At 32.0% G+C, this 18,991-nt stretch overlaps 2 protein-coding genes across 7 annotated transcripts; one reads left to right on the top strand and one right to left on the bottom strand.

Moving 5' to 3' along the window:
• Positions 1-233: 233 nt before the first annotated feature.
• LOC129301792 (probable sugar phosphate/phosphate translocator At1g06470) lies at positions 234-11,663 on the bottom strand. Of its 5 annotated transcripts, none has more exons than XM_054940392.1 (13): positions 11,533-11,663; positions 10,060-10,248; positions 9,800-9,969; positions 8,772-8,857; positions 8,571-8,620; positions 6,969-7,036; positions 6,116-6,216; positions 5,921-5,933; positions 3,784-3,968; positions 3,554-3,640; positions 2,234-2,328; positions 1,531-1,641; positions 1,073-1,350 (listed from the first exon to the last, which is right to left on the bottom strand). In XM_054940392.1, exons 3-13 carry the CDS (start codon positions 9,912-9,914, stop codon positions 1,281-1,283), a joined length of 981 nt encoding a protein of 326 aa, XP_054796367.1. In that variant the 5' UTR covers positions 9,915-9,969; positions 10,060-10,248; positions 11,533-11,663; the 3' UTR covers positions 1,073-1,280. The 5 variants fall into 5 exon arrangements, with proteins under 5 accessions (XP_054796366.1, XP_054796367.1, XP_054796365.1 ...); XM_054940390.1 differs by having other exon boundaries at positions 10,060-10,851; positions 11,533-11,587; XM_054940391.1 differs by lacking the exons at positions 1,073-1,350; positions 11,533-11,663 and adding an exon at positions 234-645 and having other exon boundaries at positions 10,060-11,503.
• Positions 11,664-12,781: 1,118 nt separating this feature from the next.
• Positions 12,782-16,845, top strand: LOC129301796 (uncharacterized). 2 transcript variants are annotated; one of them, XR_008591098.1, is made up of 8 exons: positions 12,782-12,992; positions 13,272-13,421; positions 13,614-13,727; positions 13,867-14,236; positions 14,910-15,024; positions 15,195-15,359; positions 15,507-15,634; positions 16,509-16,845. XR_008591098.1 is itself a non-coding variant. In XM_054940399.1 (7 exons), exons 1-7 carry the CDS (start codon positions 12,900-12,902, stop codon positions 16,543-16,545), a joined length of 1,044 nt encoding a protein of 347 aa, XP_054796374.1. In that variant the 5' UTR covers positions 12,784-12,899; the 3' UTR covers positions 16,546-16,845. The 2 variants fall into 2 exon arrangements, 1 of the variants encoding a protein (XP_054796374.1); XM_054940399.1 differs by lacking the exon at positions 15,507-15,634 and having other exon boundaries at positions 12,784-12,992.
• The last annotated feature ends 2,146 nt before the right edge of the window (positions 16,846-18,991 follow it).

Raw genomic sequence — 18,991 nt, 5'->3', positions numbered from 1 at the left:
ACGAGAAACATTATTGTGATATTTATAAATTTTAATGTGGAATTAGCTTGTGCTTTGTAAGTGTCAATAACTAGCACTAAAGAATTTATTTTTCACCAAATAACATCTTATATTATGAATAATTATTAACTATTAGTATTTATTTATTTATTTTTTATTTTTTCACACTCCGTGCATCTCAGGGCTGCATACTAGTTTTGGACAAAAATAAAACCAGATTGAGCCTATAAACATCCTTCAAAGGCAGTGTACGTTGATGAGGCACTACCGTTGCAATAACCTTTCGAAGTGCACTTATTACATAGCAAACTGATTACAACAAGATCAGCAACAAAAATTCCTCCAAGAAAGACAACAGAAGTAAGGAAAACACTTGATCCATTACAACCTGTAATATTCTACACTGTATTTATTATCTTGTCGGAAAAAAGAATGCCAAAATCTGCCTCAGATTCAGCACATTCTTACAGAGAACCACATATTCTAATCACAGAAACTAGAGGAAGGTAACCTCCCACATCAGCATTAATGCTGGTAACAGCTCAACATATCTGAAAAATTGCTTTCCCGAAATACAACAGGAAGGATCCTTAACATGAGACTGCAAACATGATTCAAGCTGACCCGCCCAGTACTCATTCCAAGCTACAGATAAGGCAAACCAAGTTAAGCTATATCTCATTCCTAATGGATCCTCTCAATTATCAGTGAGAAAGTGGCAATTATTTTAAACAAAAGTTGACCATTCAATGAATTTTGGTAGTTTAAATCTGTTAAAAATAATTACGTATTTCATTACAAAAATCTGAATTGTTCAAATTAAATCAGGTGACTAAAATTTGTTCAGAATAAATTATTATTCCACTAGCAGTTGAGACAATTCAAATTGCATCTAATCCTATGCGCCTAAGCAAACACGCATGAAATATTATGTGCCATAAAAATTTGAGGCTTGTCATTTAGATGAAACCAGAAAAGATGCAAAGCCTGCCATTAGAATGCATAAACTATAGTATAATATGAAATCCAAACACTAGAAGATCCAGAGCCAGAAAAGCTACAAGGCATCATATGAACAAATAGTTGAAATTTCATCCACTAGATGATCGACTTTCATTCTAGTAGTGATGCCAATTATGATGCTTGAATGGAGATGAATCAGTGGATATAGGAGCTGTATTTTGTCCTCCATGATCCCAGAACTCATTAGTCATTGGGTTAAACCAATACATGGCAAAATGATTGAGAATCAATGATTAACAGGAAAACTTCAGAAAATGCTAAAATTCCCAGCAAATACAGATACAGGCGGTTGATTGAAGTTGTAAGAACTTTTGTGAATCCCGACCACTGCATCCATATTTAATAGAAGACCAAGTTGTAAATTGATTAATTAAATGCATTTCTAACATTTGCATAGGTATATAACTAAAAAACCCAAAGTACATGTATCTGTGGTTATCTAAGGCACTATCACACTATGATTTGCGATTTTGTATCATATAGAATTGTAAAGGTTTCAAATACTACCTATCATGTTGCTCCTCCCTATCCTCAAGTATAACATAATTTTCCACAGAATCTTTTGGGGACCCTGCTGCAAGATCTTCAACTGCATGGCCCTTCTTAAGCTTCCAGTATCTGAAATTTAAACATTCAAAGAAGCATTATAACTGAGGTCTACCAATAAGACATGGAAAACTAGTATATCAAATTGATTTGTGCTAGCATCTGAAAGTTCAGTTGCCTTTTTGTACGTAATATAAACTAGTGCGTAATTCATGAATTTATTCATTTTCCAGATTAAAATATTAAATAATAAAATAAAAGACATTCTCTTCAATATTCTTTAATGCCAGAGCTCTATGTAAAGCCAAAAATGTGGATTCCACAACCACCCCACAAAAAAAGAAAGGAAAACAAACAAAAGAAAAAATGCAGTTACATAAACTTCAAACTTTTGTAATTTGGGCAACAATGGAGAAAGGCTGTTCTAACTAAACTGAAAAAGAAACCATCCCCGGGAATTGAGATGTGAAAAAGGAGGATTCAATTGCCCCACTTTGCTCAAACAACAGATTGCCATGCATTTTTGGGGGAAAACAAAATGTTTCATAAGACCAATCTTAAAAAATAAGATAAAATTTTGCCTCAAAGTATCGGATTATAAACCATAAAATCAGAGGGGGCGATGTAATTTATTGCTTCAAAGATATAGACGCGGATGACTTACTTGTACCAATTGAATAAACTGACCCCAATCATAATAGTGATGAGACCATATCCTTTTAACCAAGTAAATTCATCATGAAAGTACAAGACCGCAACCTAGATACAAACAGCATGAAACCAGTAAGTCAAGTGCAAGTAAATGTCTGATCAGAGATTACAATATGAGAATAGTTAAGAAAAAGAAATAAACAATATAATACACTTATGGAAATCATAATATTTGACCATACAACTGTGATAGAATCGGTCCATATTTGAACGGAATTGCAGTCTGAAGAGCATATTGATTCTTAAGAAACAGTATGAGAATATTAAAATAACAACACATTATGTTGAAGCACCTATCTATCAAACATCTTAAATACATTTAATTTTGCCTTTACAATCATTGTAAATTATATAAACTGGGCCTTTTTTTTCTTCAGGAAAATCAGTTTTTTTTCCCCTCAAAAGAGTAATGAAGAGATTGGTGGTGTTTCTGAACAAAAGGCCTGAATACCCAAGTTTCTATGTAATCACAATATCAATCTCACTTATAATAAATATCCAATAGGCATAAAATGACTATTTAAAACTCCAGTTGTTGTTTATTTTCATCGACATTGACAGCATAAAATGACTTAGTTCATATTTTTCTGACAGATAAAATAACTGTTTTCAATCTTCTTATCTTATCCAATAGGCAAGAGTAAAACAATCACGTACAATATCACCTCATGAAGTGAAATGCAATAAAAATTCTGAAGTGAATTTTATCAACCATGAAAGCCTTTTGCATGATAAGTAATAAATATTTACTCTTCTGCTGAAGTTCTTTCTAGTAAATCCCATTTTTCAGTTTCTCAAGGATTTCCTAATAGCAAAAGTTTCCATTTTTACATGGATTTTTTGTTGTTACACTCTATGACACTTCATTTGGCCTGCTCACTGGTTAAAATCCTTTGCAGGTAGCCACTGATTTCATGCCAGTTGATAGGCCCTAACTAGGGTGGGGAACCCTCCCCTAAAAGCTATCTATTAAGGTGTGAGAACCATCAGAATAATAATCAATATGGGATTTACACATCACAAAATATCTTAAACTCTATAAAAAATTCTACTGCATTGCTTGAAAAATGGTGCAATTATGGAGTAAGTCACCGATACAATGGTTCTGTGAATGCTCATGTTTTTACATTGTAATTGTAATGATCATGTCGTAACTATTTGATGAACAATCATGTTTTACTCAGTACAGGTAATATAGAAATAATAGACTAAAAACTACAGAAAAACAATGATTAATATTCACATCAACAAGCATATGACAATAGTTAAATACCAAAATGGTAACAGCCTCCTTGACCACCCCTGCGACTGTGACTGTGACTGCACTAGTTACAGAGACAAGAATGTATTCAGTTAATACCTGCAGAAAGAACAAGGTCCATATGTTTTAGGAAACAGACCAAATTTTACTGATATACGTTTAAAATAAACAAGAGAGCCTGTTAATGACAGATTATATATTAAGTAAATTAGGCATATAAGAAAAAAAGGCCAAAATCGTACCATCAGAAAGGCAAGTGCCCCACCAAAAATCATCAGCAAGCAACTTCGACTGATATTTGATGGATTATTAAAGTAATTGTTATCTTGGAACTCATCCCATGGATCCACGGCAAGAGAGAGAAGAGCTGTTGCCAATGCCATTACTGGCGTTACATAGCTCATCAAGGTAAGTGGATTTTTCAGACCTAAAATTATTTTTAAAAAATAATATCAAAATTTTGGCAATAAGTAACAGCACTAATAAGTTTCAACTGGAAACTAAACATTGGTTAAGAAGACATTGAAGGGAAGAGTGTTTAAACAATAGAACATTGGAAAATGGCAATTCACTGAGAATTCAACCTCTCTGAATTTCCAAAAATAATCAATAACCCCTGACTAAGGAAAAAATTAAATTCTTATTCTTGTCTAAATAATAAATTATCATACTTCTCTAAAGGTTTAATTATGTGTTTCAATCCCACGAATGTTTCTGTAGAAAACCTTAATATATAATATTCCTAGTTCCTACAACCTAAGGCCACCAATATATCAATTGGTATTCAAGGAGGTTTGTTCTACCACCTCAACATCTAGATTTTGGGGTAAGGCTCCTCATCCCACTTAGGTTCCTTTCAATTGGCATTAAAGTCATGTTGTTGGCAGTTTTAGAGAGTGTTACTTATGGAAAGTTCTGGCCAGTGGAAGGTTTTGACCAACAAGGAAGTCAAGTAAAGTGTTATTGAGTGAAGTATCATCGAGTACAATCATAGGGACATCAACTTTACACCAAGGGTCAATTGATGGAGATGTGGTAGTAGTATAGGATACTAAATCCTATAATCAGTATATGGGATACTCAATGGAATATTTAAGTGGGTTGGTTCTCCTAACTCAACAACTAACTTTTAAGATAAGGGTTCCCTATTCCACTTATCTGCCCATAAAACTCAAACCCAAACTTATATCCTATGTCCTGTATCATAGTTCTCACAAACAAACTTCTGCTAGAACTAAATGATCAAGAATCCTATTTGTAAAATTCCTAAAATAGTATACATCCTTTCACCGATCAGTACCGGCCATTTCTCATTTCCTGGATTTGATTCAGCCTTTCAAGCATATTAATTCAGGCATACAAAATTTTAAATAAGATAGGCTTCAAAAGTATTTACACAATTGGTGAGGGTCACTCTGCCAAAGCTTTATTGTTCATAAAAAAGGAGTCAATTTATAGGCAGGAGAAGGAAAAATTAGTTCTATGCCAGTTAAGCTATATTCTCTCTGACATTTTTATAAGCAATGAAGTTTATATTCACTTAGATTTTAAAGAGAAAACAGATAAGAATGTTCTATGCAGTGAAAAATTAGTTCTATGCCAATTAAGCTATTCTCTTTGACATTTTATTTGGCAATATCCTTTTCTTCAAATTAAAGTTACTATCGTGGACACATCAGCTTTTCAACTAAATTCAAAGTTTTATGATATAGAAAATAAATAAAAAAACCCACTAATTGGCCTTTTCTTAACACTTTAAGGTTTTTGGTTGAATTGTTTCTTGATAGGCATTGGGACCTACCTGATCAAATGGTCAATATTTTATGACCAAATGGCTTTTGTGTGAGCCAGCATGTTAGAGATATTAATACTAATAATATGTGGGCCTATAATTGAAAGCTTAATCTGTGATAGGTTCTTGGCAGAGTGTGATTAACCTCTTATAACAATGTACAAATTAGTATGCTAAACTCTTCAGATTAACATGCAGGACTAACGTTTAAGTACAGTTGTGCAAAATAGTTATGAAAAAAAAAAAAAAAGTTCTCCCAAAATTGCGACTACATGCATAAAATTGTCATCTTCTAAATCAACAATTCTACACCATCATCAAGCTTTGATAAGTTACTTCTTTCAAGAAAGGCAAACTAAAACTACATTATCATTAAAAAGATACTTGAATTGCCTCAAATTTGACCAGAATCAAATGATTCATTTTCTTTTCAGACAACAGAAAAAAATTTAAAAATTGAAAAATGTCTATAAATGAATTGAATTTTGATGGTCTCAAGTGAGACTGTTAATATGAAATATTACAAAAATAATGGATGACAGTATTTGTCATAAAATTATCGGAATGGAATTATGAAAAGAACTTACCATATGCTTCTTTCTTTCACGTTAATTTTTGATGACAACATGCAGGAGGAGAATGGAATCAGGTTCCAACCCAGAAATGGAGTGAAAATACTTGGTTATTAAACGAGGAAACAGAAAGAAACAATAACATTTGTTTTTGTGTGTGTACGTAAAGAAAGGAAAACTTATAGAGAAATAAGAATTCAGATATCATACCTGCAAAAGGATCTGAGTCATGCACCAGCGAAAACCAGACATAACAGCAGCAAGCATAACTAACATGAATCCCCAAATTTCGAATTCTGTATCTTTTGCAACTACAGTACACAGAAACAAAGCTCAAGATTAAAGCAACAAATTTTCGATGAGATAAATAACTAGTGTTTAGAAAGTACAATTGGTAAATTTCATTTGAAAATGAAGAATCAAGAGGGCTTGGCATTGTGGTTGTTTTACAAGGGTAAAATTAACATTAAAAAAAAAAAACTCACAATCAATATAAATCCATAATTTTTAACTGTTTTAACTCCTTATCACAATTCTAAAATTTTTATGATAGGAAAACCATCCTTTACCACCAAACTTGAAATCTGCATGCGAAGTATGAGGAAGAAATTATATGATGTGTCAAATTCTAATAAATGTTGCAAAATACCATAAGCAAACTATTTATGTGATTGAGAAACTGATTAGCATAAAATAACTATTCTCAACTCCAGTCTGGATGCTGCCAATGCTGGGATGCCATAGTGGCATGAAAATCCTTCTCATAGAGGGAAGGTTGCAGGTTTGATCCTATGGGGTGTGAGTGTGGATTTTTTGTAGCTGTTCCTAATTAAAAGATATAAAGAAAAAAACACTCCTGTATGGATGCCATTTGAACTATTTAATATTGAAAATGAATCATGGGCAACAATTATTCTGTCTTGGAAAGGAAATATCTCTCTTTTCCTAACCACTGAACTTGAGTGCAGCCATAACTGTACTAAAGCTCTGATTCTTTCTTTGCAACTCAATTCCTATTAAATTGCACAAGAATAAGTGTGACAGTGAGAGGTGACTTCTATACCTGTCATTAGTATCCCAATAGAGATAATAATCATGATGCCTGAGAGTTTAAAGCTTGGCGTCTCCAACCTTGCCATCAAATGGCAGAAATCAGGTGACAGGGAGTAATAGAAACATTCATCTAAAAAATGTAAAGGAGTATATGGGAAATTTGAAAACATTAAACAATAAGCATAACATGTTCTACACCAAGTCGCAGAAGATTGTTTTTTAATATTATTAAAAATGAAAAATAAAATGTTATTTCTTCTTGCAACAAAAAGAAAGGAGAACAATTTACATTTTATGAGACTATAACACATAGACATATTGTAAAGTACAGCCATTTGGAACAAAACAATTTGTACAAGAATATTTAAGAAAAAGTATTAGAACATCAAAATAGTCAAAAGCCACCATAGAAGATAAGATGTCAACATAAAACTATTGAATTTCATGTCATTACTTGACATTGGGTGATAATTATTTCTAAGGCATTGGGACAAATCAGTGTCCTTTTCACCTTTGGGTTTATCATCTATCAATTATTTGAGCTCATTTTTTCATCACATTGGCAAAAGGAAAAATAATGTATCCTACTTATAATGGACAATGAAAACAGTACTACAAATCAAACAAACTTATCAGTGCAAAAATGCATGCATTCTTTAATCTCCCTGCAGATTTGATAGGTTCCCTTTAAGCATGCATTAGCAAAGAAGCAAAAGAAGTCGTTGAAAGTATGCTTTGCCATAGCAGTAGTAAGGGCAATGAAGCGCCCAGGAAAATATGAGCATAAGGAAACACCCAAATAAATGAAGGGAAAAACAGAAAAAGCAAGTTGTCTCCCAGATATTCCAACATTTCTTAAGTTAATAATAAGGACTTCCCCAAACTTAAACCACACAAACAACATCTACTAAATACTCAAAACAACTTGTACCAAACAAAAGTAACTCCAGAACAATGTAAGAAACAAGAATAACTGAGAAGATATATCCATGCTAGAAACACAAGAACCTGTGAAAATATGAAAAGTTGATTAAGCATAATGCTTAAGAATTGAGAGTTTACTAGAACTTATGATAATCCCAGCATAACAAGGAAGAAGGTGGACTTCCTGAAAGTTGAAGGTATCATCAATCTTTAGTTTCACAGGGTTTCCAGATAATACGCAGCCATTGTCTTGAAAGCATCCATTCATCGAAGTAGTTATTTGGAATACATAATTATGGGTCTTGTGAACTGCGTGCTATCAATGACACAATTCCACCACAAACCTTTGGCATTCAATATGACAACACATAACTAATTTTGTCTTCTAGTGGGACAAGACTTCATTATCAAAATTTATCATCCAATCAACAATTACACAGTCCTTTCTTCCACCATCTTAGTAATTTGACCCTCGTATTTTAGAATGTTCAACTTTTATTCAATCATTCACTTTCATAATTAGTGTGGGCACGTGCACATTTCATCATTAATGAGAATATTTTTTTATTGACTTTGCTGAGTTGTATATGAGTGTACAGATCAAAATCAATCAATGAAAAGTAGTTTTTGTGGCATTATTCTTCAATCAGATAGGTCACAAAGACCAAATGGAACAAGGAAAGAATACCTGAAAGCAAAAGCAAACAGAAGCAGAAAAATTGGAGCACCAGACTTGCACTGCAAGAACAAATAAAAGGACAATGTAGATGAAGCTACCTCCACAACAATGAAATAAAAAATGTGGAGAATTTAGTAACTTCTCCAGGAAATTGAACGATTTGACCTTCCTCCTCTCATGCTACATGACAAGAAAAGAAATATCACCAACCATTGTAGCAAATGTGACAGAGATGGAAACAAGAGATGCATTGCTCAGGTTAACATCCATTGCTGTTCCAAGAGCAGTTGGTACAACTGTGAAAGGCAAAGTCCATCTGTGGCATTAGTTGATAGAAAAGTTAATATAATAAGAAGTTAAAATTGTCCCATAAAGGTACAAGTGTGGAAAGACAGCATGATAGGGGAGAAAATAAAATTAATAGAAAAAATGCATGTCCAATGGCTCAGTCTGGGACAATCCTGAAGGGGTTTTAAACATTTCCAAGCATTCAGAAAGATATAGGAAATTTTGGCTTAAGCCTCAAGAAATATAAAGAATTGGTTTTGGGTGAAGAACTTTTTGGGGGTAATTTTCAAATATACAAGAATTAGTTTATCCATGTATTCTTTTCTTGCAAAACAAAAAACCACTTCTCAAAGAAAAAAAAAATCCAAATTAGCAAACAATGTCTTTGTTTTATAAGCCAATATAGAGATTACACATTTTGAATAACAATGCCACCAGAATCTTGAGGAGTTAGAGAAAAGAAAAACAATGCCTGACTCACAAGAGCTATCACCACATGCAGCTAAAAAATACACATTATTCTAAGATATCAAGCATATAGAAAAACAAGAGTCACAAATACTACCTAAGTAGGAAAGATGTTTAAAAATGGTTTAGCTCGGCTGGCCAACTTAACAAACTAAAACAGAGAGAAAAGAGAAAGAAAGGAATATGTTAGTATCTCATAATTATGGGCTCTTTCATTTCCCAATTGTCCATTGTTTATCATATGGAGTTTTAGCATCATAGTTGACCTATTTCTTTCCTTTTATATTTCTATATATATGGATTTCTTTATCATTTGTTTATTTCCTAACCTCCCTTCTTGATTCATGGTATTGGTTGGCCAATTCCTAGGTCAATTATCTCCTTTATGTTTATTGCTCCTATTTCAAAATAAGATGAATCACAAAAAAATTTGAACTCCAGAATTCTACAAAATATGAGTTGCAGAACAATTGAAAGTTTACCTCTTAAAAAGTAATCCCTCCAAGTCATGACAATGCTAGCTGGGAATTTATGAGACCAAAACGAAGTGATAAATTTTGATATCACAGCTTGCATTGCAAAGTGAACAGTATTCATCAATAAAGGAGCTGGGAACTTTCCCAAATCATCTCCTAACAGAGTTTTATTGTACCTGCTTGATCCATTTCAGAATAAGAAATAAAGTAAGAAGAATTTGCATAAGGAATAACATTAAGCAGGGTATCTATTAGATGGAACTTACAAGGTCAAAAATAGGCTGCAAGTGTACCATAAAAGTATGAAAAACAATGTCTTCAAAACAGAAAATGAATTCCTGGAGACTTTTTCCAATGATCCATGAGAATTCACAGAAATGGGGGAGCCAACAATTGTACCCCTTCCAGTCCCATTTTCAATGTCAAAAGCCACCTGCTTCTCAGTTCCAGTAGCCCTTAAATGAAAAAATTCATTATCCATGTTGCCAGTACCATTCATATGCAAAATCCCTCAATGGAAAGAGTCTCTCTTTATCTAAAGGTTTACTTTGAGGCTCATTCCTTTCAAAGAAAAGCTATTCAAAATCAGAATCTTCTTCTATCCATCCACATTACCAAATTGATAATTTACATTGACCATTCCATCTTTCATCACACTAAACTGAAAATGAAAGCTCGTGGAAAAAAAAAAAAAAACTAGGCTTCCACTATCATTTTTGCTGATTCTTTTTCTAAAATCTTTTGTTTCTGAATCCAATTCACTCCGTACCATCTCCTTCTCCACATTGAGTTATGGCCATTTATATACACCAACGCAAATCAGGTCAGCTGATGGCTTATTAGTATCATCACTTGCCACCAAGTCTGATAACATAAGTTAGCTTAAACACAGCTAGCATATGAACCACTGTTCAGGCTTGGGTACCTGGATTAACTAATACCAGTAACTAAATTTCAACCATCTTCACAACGTAAAGATATCAAGATAATATCTCAACCTAAAAGAAGCAACCGCTCTAGAGCTCTTTCTTAGATCAAACTAAAGACTCCAACTTGATCTGTACAAGTCAAAATTTACATAGTAATTATCGGAGTTAAATTTGAATTTAGCCGAAATACAGAGTTTGCTTGCAGAGAAACTATCTAAAAGCTACTAATACATACAAAGCATTACACAATGAAGGCATAAAGATATAGTATAGTGTTTAGCTGCAATTTGAAGTGTTGTAATAAGTCAAAGTGTCGCATACACCACCACAAGTTTATCTGCTTTACGGTAAGCCGCAGTGGAAACAGATTTCTTTTTAGTTATTTTTTTAATTAAAAATGAATCCAATTGATGTCAAAATTCTGTCACAGTAAACAGTTATACCCAAGAGCAAAATTACATAATCAGGGGAAAACTACAAGGAAATTTATCAACACGAAAAAAAGGAATTAAACAAATTTTGTATTTTTACATTCAGTAACGCATATCATCATGATTCAAAAATAAATAATAAATATGCACAGCATCCCAGATTCGCGAAATTCAACTCAAACTTGCCAAACTCGAAGAATGCCAGCAAAATAAAAATCAATAATTCAGATAAAAGGTATCTTTTGTTCATGCATTCATATTCGAGAAAATCAAGGGGGAAATTGTCATTCAACTCTTGATTACATTCAATCATTATCAACGCATTATAACGAAGCCAGAGCTTGATCATCATACAAGCCAAGGTGAGCATAGAACTAACCTGATAGATTAATGAAGAAAATGGGAGAGATCAGATTTTGGCGGGTGGGCTGGGCGTTAGTTTGTGGGATTAGCTTGGATGAATTACCATTTTCCTTTTTTATTTTCTTTATTTTCCCCCATCTCCACTGTAATATTTCTGCATACGAAATAATATAAAATCAAAATTTTCCCATAGTAGAACAAGAAAAAAATATAAAGTAACAAATAAAATGGTGAAGGAAAAATCATATCACATATGATAATAATTGATTAATTGGAAGATTAAGATACCACACCCGGTCTTAATTATAAGGGTTTTTTTTTAACAAGGATAAGACTTGTGTACTATTTAAATTTATTAAATATAGTTTGAAATCTTTTTTTTTTATAATTTTTTTTAAAAACACCCTTCGTGAATGGGAGAGGATGAAAAAAAAATTATTTAAGGAGTGAAATAATAAAAAATAATATTATAATAGTTATCATTAATGGGGTCATATATTTTTTTTTTTTCAAAACATCTTATATATTAAAACACTAAATCACTTTAAAAAATGTCAATAAAATGAGAAGGTGGAGGGAATACTTCAATGGCAATTCCTGTAAAACACTAAAACATAAAGATGCTACTATCAAGTGATATCTTTTTCTGAAAATAAATTGCAACATATCATTATAGGCATCGTTTAGAGGAAAAAATATGTAGTTTTTATTATAAGTCAACGTATTAATTTAACCATGTATCATAATTTTACTATTTAAGGCAAAAAGTCAAAAAGTATGCATGGTGTAAAGGAAAGGTGCCTTGAAACGGATCCAATGCAAGAGTCAAGACAAAGCTGAACAGCATACATGTCCCCCAGGATCAGTAAGACAAAGCTGAGAGAGATTGTGAGGCTTTGTTATTATTATTTTTCAATTTCTAATGTTTGTTCTTTTGCGCAAGGATGAGTGAGTGATCCTAATATAGGCCAGTGCACTAACGATAATCATTAAGCCAACTTGTCTAATGGAGTGCTAAAAGTCATTTGTTTAAGGTGACTTCGTATGTTAAACTTGTTCTCTTCAGAGTAGCTTCGATCACTTGCTATGTCAAAGAAATCATTTTATTTTGTTGTCCGGATAATTTGGGGTTCCTTTTCGTTCCAAGAAAATTCACAAAAATCGTGTGTAATATGGATTCAGGTCCAGGTGGCACGTAATCTATGGGACCAAAGATATTTAGATTCAATGGATTCCAGTCAGGCAAGTCACTGTTCTTTTCTCTTGAAAAATATCTCCTTCCCGGGAGATAATATTTAATTCTTCACCATTTCCTCCTCCACCAGCAAAAGGCATCTCCTTCTCGATCTTCCTTTTCAATTCTGATTTGCTGAAATTGGGGATATGGAGAGTGAAGCAGTGAGACGCAGAGTCCACATGATCGCTGCCCACTTTGCATCAAAGGATGATCTCTCGCCAACCCATCTTCTTCCTATGGTATTTCGTTTTTCTTTTTGGATTTTTTTCCTTTTTCTTTTGTATCGCTACCTTCGCTGCGTGCCCTTGGGTCGATCTGCCAACACTTCTTTTGATAAGTTCCCGCTCGAAGATATTTTTGGATCCCGAGAAACTGCTGGAAAATGAAGGAAATTGATCGAGATATGTTTATGAGTTTTCATTAGATAAACACACTAGTGAAGTAACTTGTATATAACATCCCCTTTTGTACCCGTATCTGGTTTCGTTTTATTTATCTCTTGTACTCATCCATTTCAGAACTGCAGTGGGGCTTTGAACTCTGTGCTCCGAAGATGTGATAGTAAAATATATTTTGCACGCCAAGCGTCTGCATCCCTTGGTCCTTTTATGAGGCAGGCTTCTCTTGCATCGAAGGATGATATCTCACAAACCGATCTTCTCCCTAAGGTATTTGTTCTTTCTTTTTCAATTTTGGAATTTTTTTTCTTTTGCACTGGAAACTGAATGATATTGATTGAATTATGTTTATGTGTTTTCATTAGACAGACGCACTTGTGAGATAAGTTTTGTAACATCCCCTTCTATCCACGTATCTGGTTTCATCTAATTATTAATTCATTATTTACTCATCCATTACAGAACTGCTGTGATAGTTTGAACTCTGTGCTTCGAAGATGTGATAACAAAATTTATTTTGCACGCCAAGCTTCTGCATCTCTTGGTCCTTTTATGAGGCAGAGTTCCCTTGAAGAGGTTCTTACGATTGCTTTGTTTTTTTTTTTTTTTTTTGCCTGGTTCAAGATTCCTCTTATATGAACATATTCTGTGTAATTTTTCATAATTGATTCTTTTTTCACTAGTTAATAGTTATCTTCCCACAATAAATTTCCAGGGTCGCTTGACTTCCTCTGTCGCTCCCAAATCCTGTGATGTTGCATCTGAGACTCCTTGTAATGTAAGGGAACCTTGTTTTGCTAGACTTGCAAGGACAGAGTCAAATTTCCAGAGTAGCTTGACTTCCTCTGTGGCTACCAAATCCTGTGGTGTTGCATCTGAGACTCCTTATAATGTAAGAGAACCTTGTTTTGCCAGACCTATGGGGACCGAATCAAACTTCTCAAATGTTTCAATGGGCCAGCCCCTGGTCCAGAGCTATGATGTTATAGCACCGGACCCTCCTAGTTTCGCAAGACGAGGCAGACTGGCAGCAAAAAATGATCAGTTACATTCTGAGAAGAAAATGTGCCGTTCTGAAGTCAGCGGTTAGTGTTTTGAACTCTGTATTATTAGGATTTCATGGGAAAAAGAATCTATTATTCTGAATTGTTTTCTGTTTGTGGACACGGACTTTGTTAAAATAACTACAGCAAGCAGCCTTAAATCATATCTTTGGGATAAAGGCTTCATGCAGTTGCTGGAGTGACTAAGTTCTGTTAATCAAAATAGTCTTCATGCAAGCAATCAGTGGTATCCGTACGATAGGATCAGTTACAGAATTGGGAGACATTTGGTTACAATTTGCATATGTTCCTGCTGATGCAGTATGTTAAATGTTATTTGTTTACGGGTGATTTGGAGTTATTTGTGTTTTTTATTTAGTGGAATTTTATATTCTATTTAGGTTACTCCTCACATTGATTATTGTAATTATTATAATCATTGTTGATTGTATTTTCTTGTCTTACAATTCTTAAGGTTTCATATTCTTGTTTACGTAAGCCTGCACAAGTTGAATGAGTAGATACGATAATAAAGTTTAACTTCAACATTGCCTCTTGTTTTGCTTCTTGAGTTGTCTCCCTTTAAACTTGATCTATTCTCACAATGATCTGTTTGAGTTTTTGATAATGTTAACAGTATGCAATGTAGAATCTTATAATTGTCATTTTGCCACTTTAGTAATGAAACTAAATTTTCTTGGAATTTTCTTTGCAGGTGTAGAGTGGTCCCCAAGGATGGATATTGCAGAATCAGAAGGAAAATATGTTATGACAGTGGAAGTTCCAGGTGTCAGTATCAAGGACATAAGAGTAGAGGTTGATGATCAAAAGTACGATGCTTTTCTTATCTACAGCCATTCTGGTTTCCAGTGTCAACACATGAAGTTGAAAAAATAAGGACCACTATGTGTTCAAAGCCATTCTAGATCTTGAGTACAAATTGTTCGAAAGTTTTAGACATCTTCATTTCTGATTGAAATACCACTGTGTGCCATGGCAGGTTGTCTGTCAAAGGTAAACGTTCCTCTAGCTTTTGGAGAGTCACTGGTAATCCGAATGGTTCATTTTCTTCATATCACAGAAGAGAGATATTATATGGACCATATGAGGTTGTTTGGCCACTTCCTGCTAGTGTGAACAAGGACAGAGTATCCGCTGAGTTTCTGTAAGTGCCAAGGCATCTTCTCATTAATTCATTGTTCGTGTGTATGGCAACAGCTATGACATGGATTGTATTTTTAAATATTAAAAATCATTGCTAATTTGATCTGTTGCATTATGTTAATTTCATCCAGTTTTCACCTGTTTGCAGTCACTGGACTCTTGGCTGATTATATTAATTACTGACAAAGTTCAGAATTAACATTCTCATTGTGGATTAGTACTGTTAGGCCTGAGTTGTCAATATACAGTGGGAAGACTTGTGAATCTAACAACTATGTTCGTTACTTTTCCTTCTGATGGGAATTTGCAATTTCTGATTGAGGTTCAAGAGCGCCTCTATAAGAAACAAATGAGAATTTTACTTCATCTATGAGTACATGAGGATTTCTCTTGTTCATATCTTGGTTTTTCATTTCATGGGCACTATGTTTTCAACTTACGCTGTGAAATGCCCATATGGGTTGGGACTGTTTAGAAATTCAATAACTTCAGCTTTATTTAACTTATGCACCTAAATTTTTCTTCTGATGATCCAAAGAAAATTATGTGCCCATTGCTCCCATTGATCAAGATAATAGATCACATTAATTTTCTGACCTCTTAAAAGCCTGCTACATTGCCTTTATTATATCATGAGCTCAAATTAAAAGCTTGAGCAGTACTGGTTTTTGAGATGTGATTTTTAAAACTTAGGCTTCTATGGTTCCCTAACCTCTTCGTTATGTTAATGGATTGGAAATGGTTTTAGCTTACATTGGTAAATTCCTAGGTGCACATGATATATCAGCAATAATAAGTTCCGATACAAAAAAATGTAATAGCTAGATATTGTAAGAAACTAATCTTAAACAGTTTTGCATGTTATTAATACTAAAAGGGACTATACTAAAAGGGACTGTAGTTGGCATTTTCTGGTTATAGTATCATTTCACTGTATCTCTTTTGTTACCGCATAAGTTAATCAAATCTAGATCAAGTGAACCGAATGTTACAAGAGGACTTCTTTATTGTTATCCTGAGTTCCTACTGATTAATTACAACAATTGGCCAACGAGTCTACATAAAAATATCTCTGTTTTCTGACATCAGTATATATATATAGATATGCTGTAAAAATGAAACTGATGATTTTTTTGGTTTTCAATTTCAGGGATGGATTTTTACAGATTATTATTCCTAAGCTTTGAAGGTGATGGAGCTGGTACCTATCATACTTGGAATATTCATATCTACATATATCTTTTTCCTTGTAGCATATGATAACTTCATGCATCTTCCTATCAACCATGTTCATGGAGAAAAAAAGTGAGTGATTGTGGCTGTGAGCCGAGAATCTATGTCTTCTCTCTTTTGTACGCTGCTCTAAAGATAGATGTTATTACTGTGAATCAGCCATGTCCTCCTTTCCTTTTACGTATACAAAGACAATAACTCTGTGTGTGTGGATGTGCTAGAGTAGAATGGTATATATTATACTTTTTAAATTATTTTTTGGATCAGGTTTTTCTCTTTTTTCAAATTGAAAGTAAATATCATTATGGATAAAACGACTATAAACTAACAGGTTTGGTATGTTGGAATAGATTACGGAGAAACAATAATGGAATGATGCTACTAAAATAATCTTCTTAGAAGCTTTTTTTGTTCGTCTGTGCAAGTATTTTGTAAAATCCATAAAGCAATTATTGCAATTATTATTATTATTATTATTATTATTATTAATGGTGCTCTTACTATGAATATTGCTGAGCAAGTGTGGTGAAGAGAAAATTGAGGGAATTAAGTAAAAGTGAGTTAGAATGTAGGGAAAATGACAATAATTTTTTTTAAATTATATAAATAATAATTTAATTTTTAAAATGTCATAATTTTTTCAAAATCTTTAGGAGTTTTTTTATTATTAATAAATTTATATAAATGATTAAATTGTCTTTGTTAAAAATAAAATGATCATCTTATGTTAAATTCTTAATATTATTACAAATGTTAAAAATAACAAGCAATAATTATAAATTTTTATTTAAATTATTACAATTTGGCTTTTTATATTCACAATAATATAATAAAAAATTATAATTTTGCATGTTAAATTTATAATATTGTTATGGGTCTTAAAAATGATAAATAATGATTATAAATTTTGTTTAAATAATTATAATTTTATTTTTTATATTTACAATAACACAATAACAAATTGTAATTTCGCATGTCAAATTTTTAATAATATTATAAGAATAATTTGATCGAAATTCATTGATGATAAAATCTCTAAAAATTTTAATAAAATTATAACATTTTAAGGGATAATATCAATTAATTTTTTCTGATAAAATAATATCAATTAATTTTAATTAACATTTTTTATTTGTGAGTTAAAAGTTACTTGTACATTGAAATTGAAAAAGAGGGAATATGCTACAGGGCATGTTACATGGTATGGGCAAAAAAAAAAATAATGTAATAACAAGTCGGCCAAAAAAAAACTATAACAAGAAAGAAAATTATCTAATAACAATTTATTAAATTACCTACAATGATAAAATTTTAGTTATATACTCCTCCATTAAAAATATTTTTAACTAAATTTCAAACCCTCCAATAAAATAACTATTGTCTTTAAGTTAATATCATTTTTTTATATTTATTCTTATTTAATGAAGTATTTTATTTTAAAATAAATATAAAATAATTTATTTATTAGAGGCACTTTAAAAAAACCTCAATGATTATATCTTAAAACACATAAAATATTTTTTATTTTTTTTTACATTTAACTCTTAAAAAATACTTTATATTTTTTAACGGAAGAAGTAAATATGAGTGCAATTCACATTTTTTTATACTATTATGTAAAAGGAATGGTTTATTTCCATTTTTATTGAAAATAGAATGAGAGGCATCAAAATTCAAGAAGCGTGGGTAGTCCTTTTCCAATTCCCTGGTCAATAAAAGGCAAAAAAAAAAAAAAAAGCTAATCGTTGTATAAAGAGAAAAAGTGAAATATCAATATTATCAAATTTAGATGAAAAATACAAACTACATATATATTTTAGATTTTAGAAGCGTGTGGAGTGGAGAATTCAGAATTAAATAAATGAAAGTGACTAATAAATTGCCGAGATATAATTGATTGATGGATCAATTACAATGTATTAGTAAATACGCAAATAGACCTGTTCAATTAAAACTTGATTGTAAATACATTTAATAAATTAGCAAATAGACCTGATCAATTAATTACATTATTGTGGTAACTATGTAAATTGTTTTATTTAATTTATTTTTAAGAAAATAAAAATACCTTTCGTTATAAATCTTTGATAATTATTATATTCTAAGGGCTAATTAAGTATAAAAATTAATATAATATAATGAACAATAAAATGAACAAAAGTTCAAAAATGATTTGAATCATTATTTAAAAATAATAAAATTCAGATAAAAATATTGAATAATTATTACATGGTCATAAATATTTTTTAAAAAATCCTTTTTCCTACTCCCTCCTTTCCAAAATATAAAACATTTTTTAAAGAGTTAGATATTAAAAAATAAAAGATATTTTTAATTTTTCGAGATGTAATCATTTCCTTTTTTTAAATACCCCTATTGATAATGACTTTATATTTATTG

The sequence above is a fragment of the Prosopis cineraria genome, unplaced genomic scaffold (genome assembly GCF_029017545.1).
Source record: "Prosopis cineraria cultivar Desert tree isolate PC_DT_omini unplaced genomic scaffold, ASM2901754v1 PC2, whole genome shotgun sequence".
Taxonomy (NCBI): domain Eukaryota; kingdom Viridiplantae; phylum Streptophyta; class Magnoliopsida; order Fabales; family Fabaceae; genus Prosopis; species Prosopis cineraria.
This window is presented reverse-complemented; position numbering and strand designations above follow the sequence as displayed.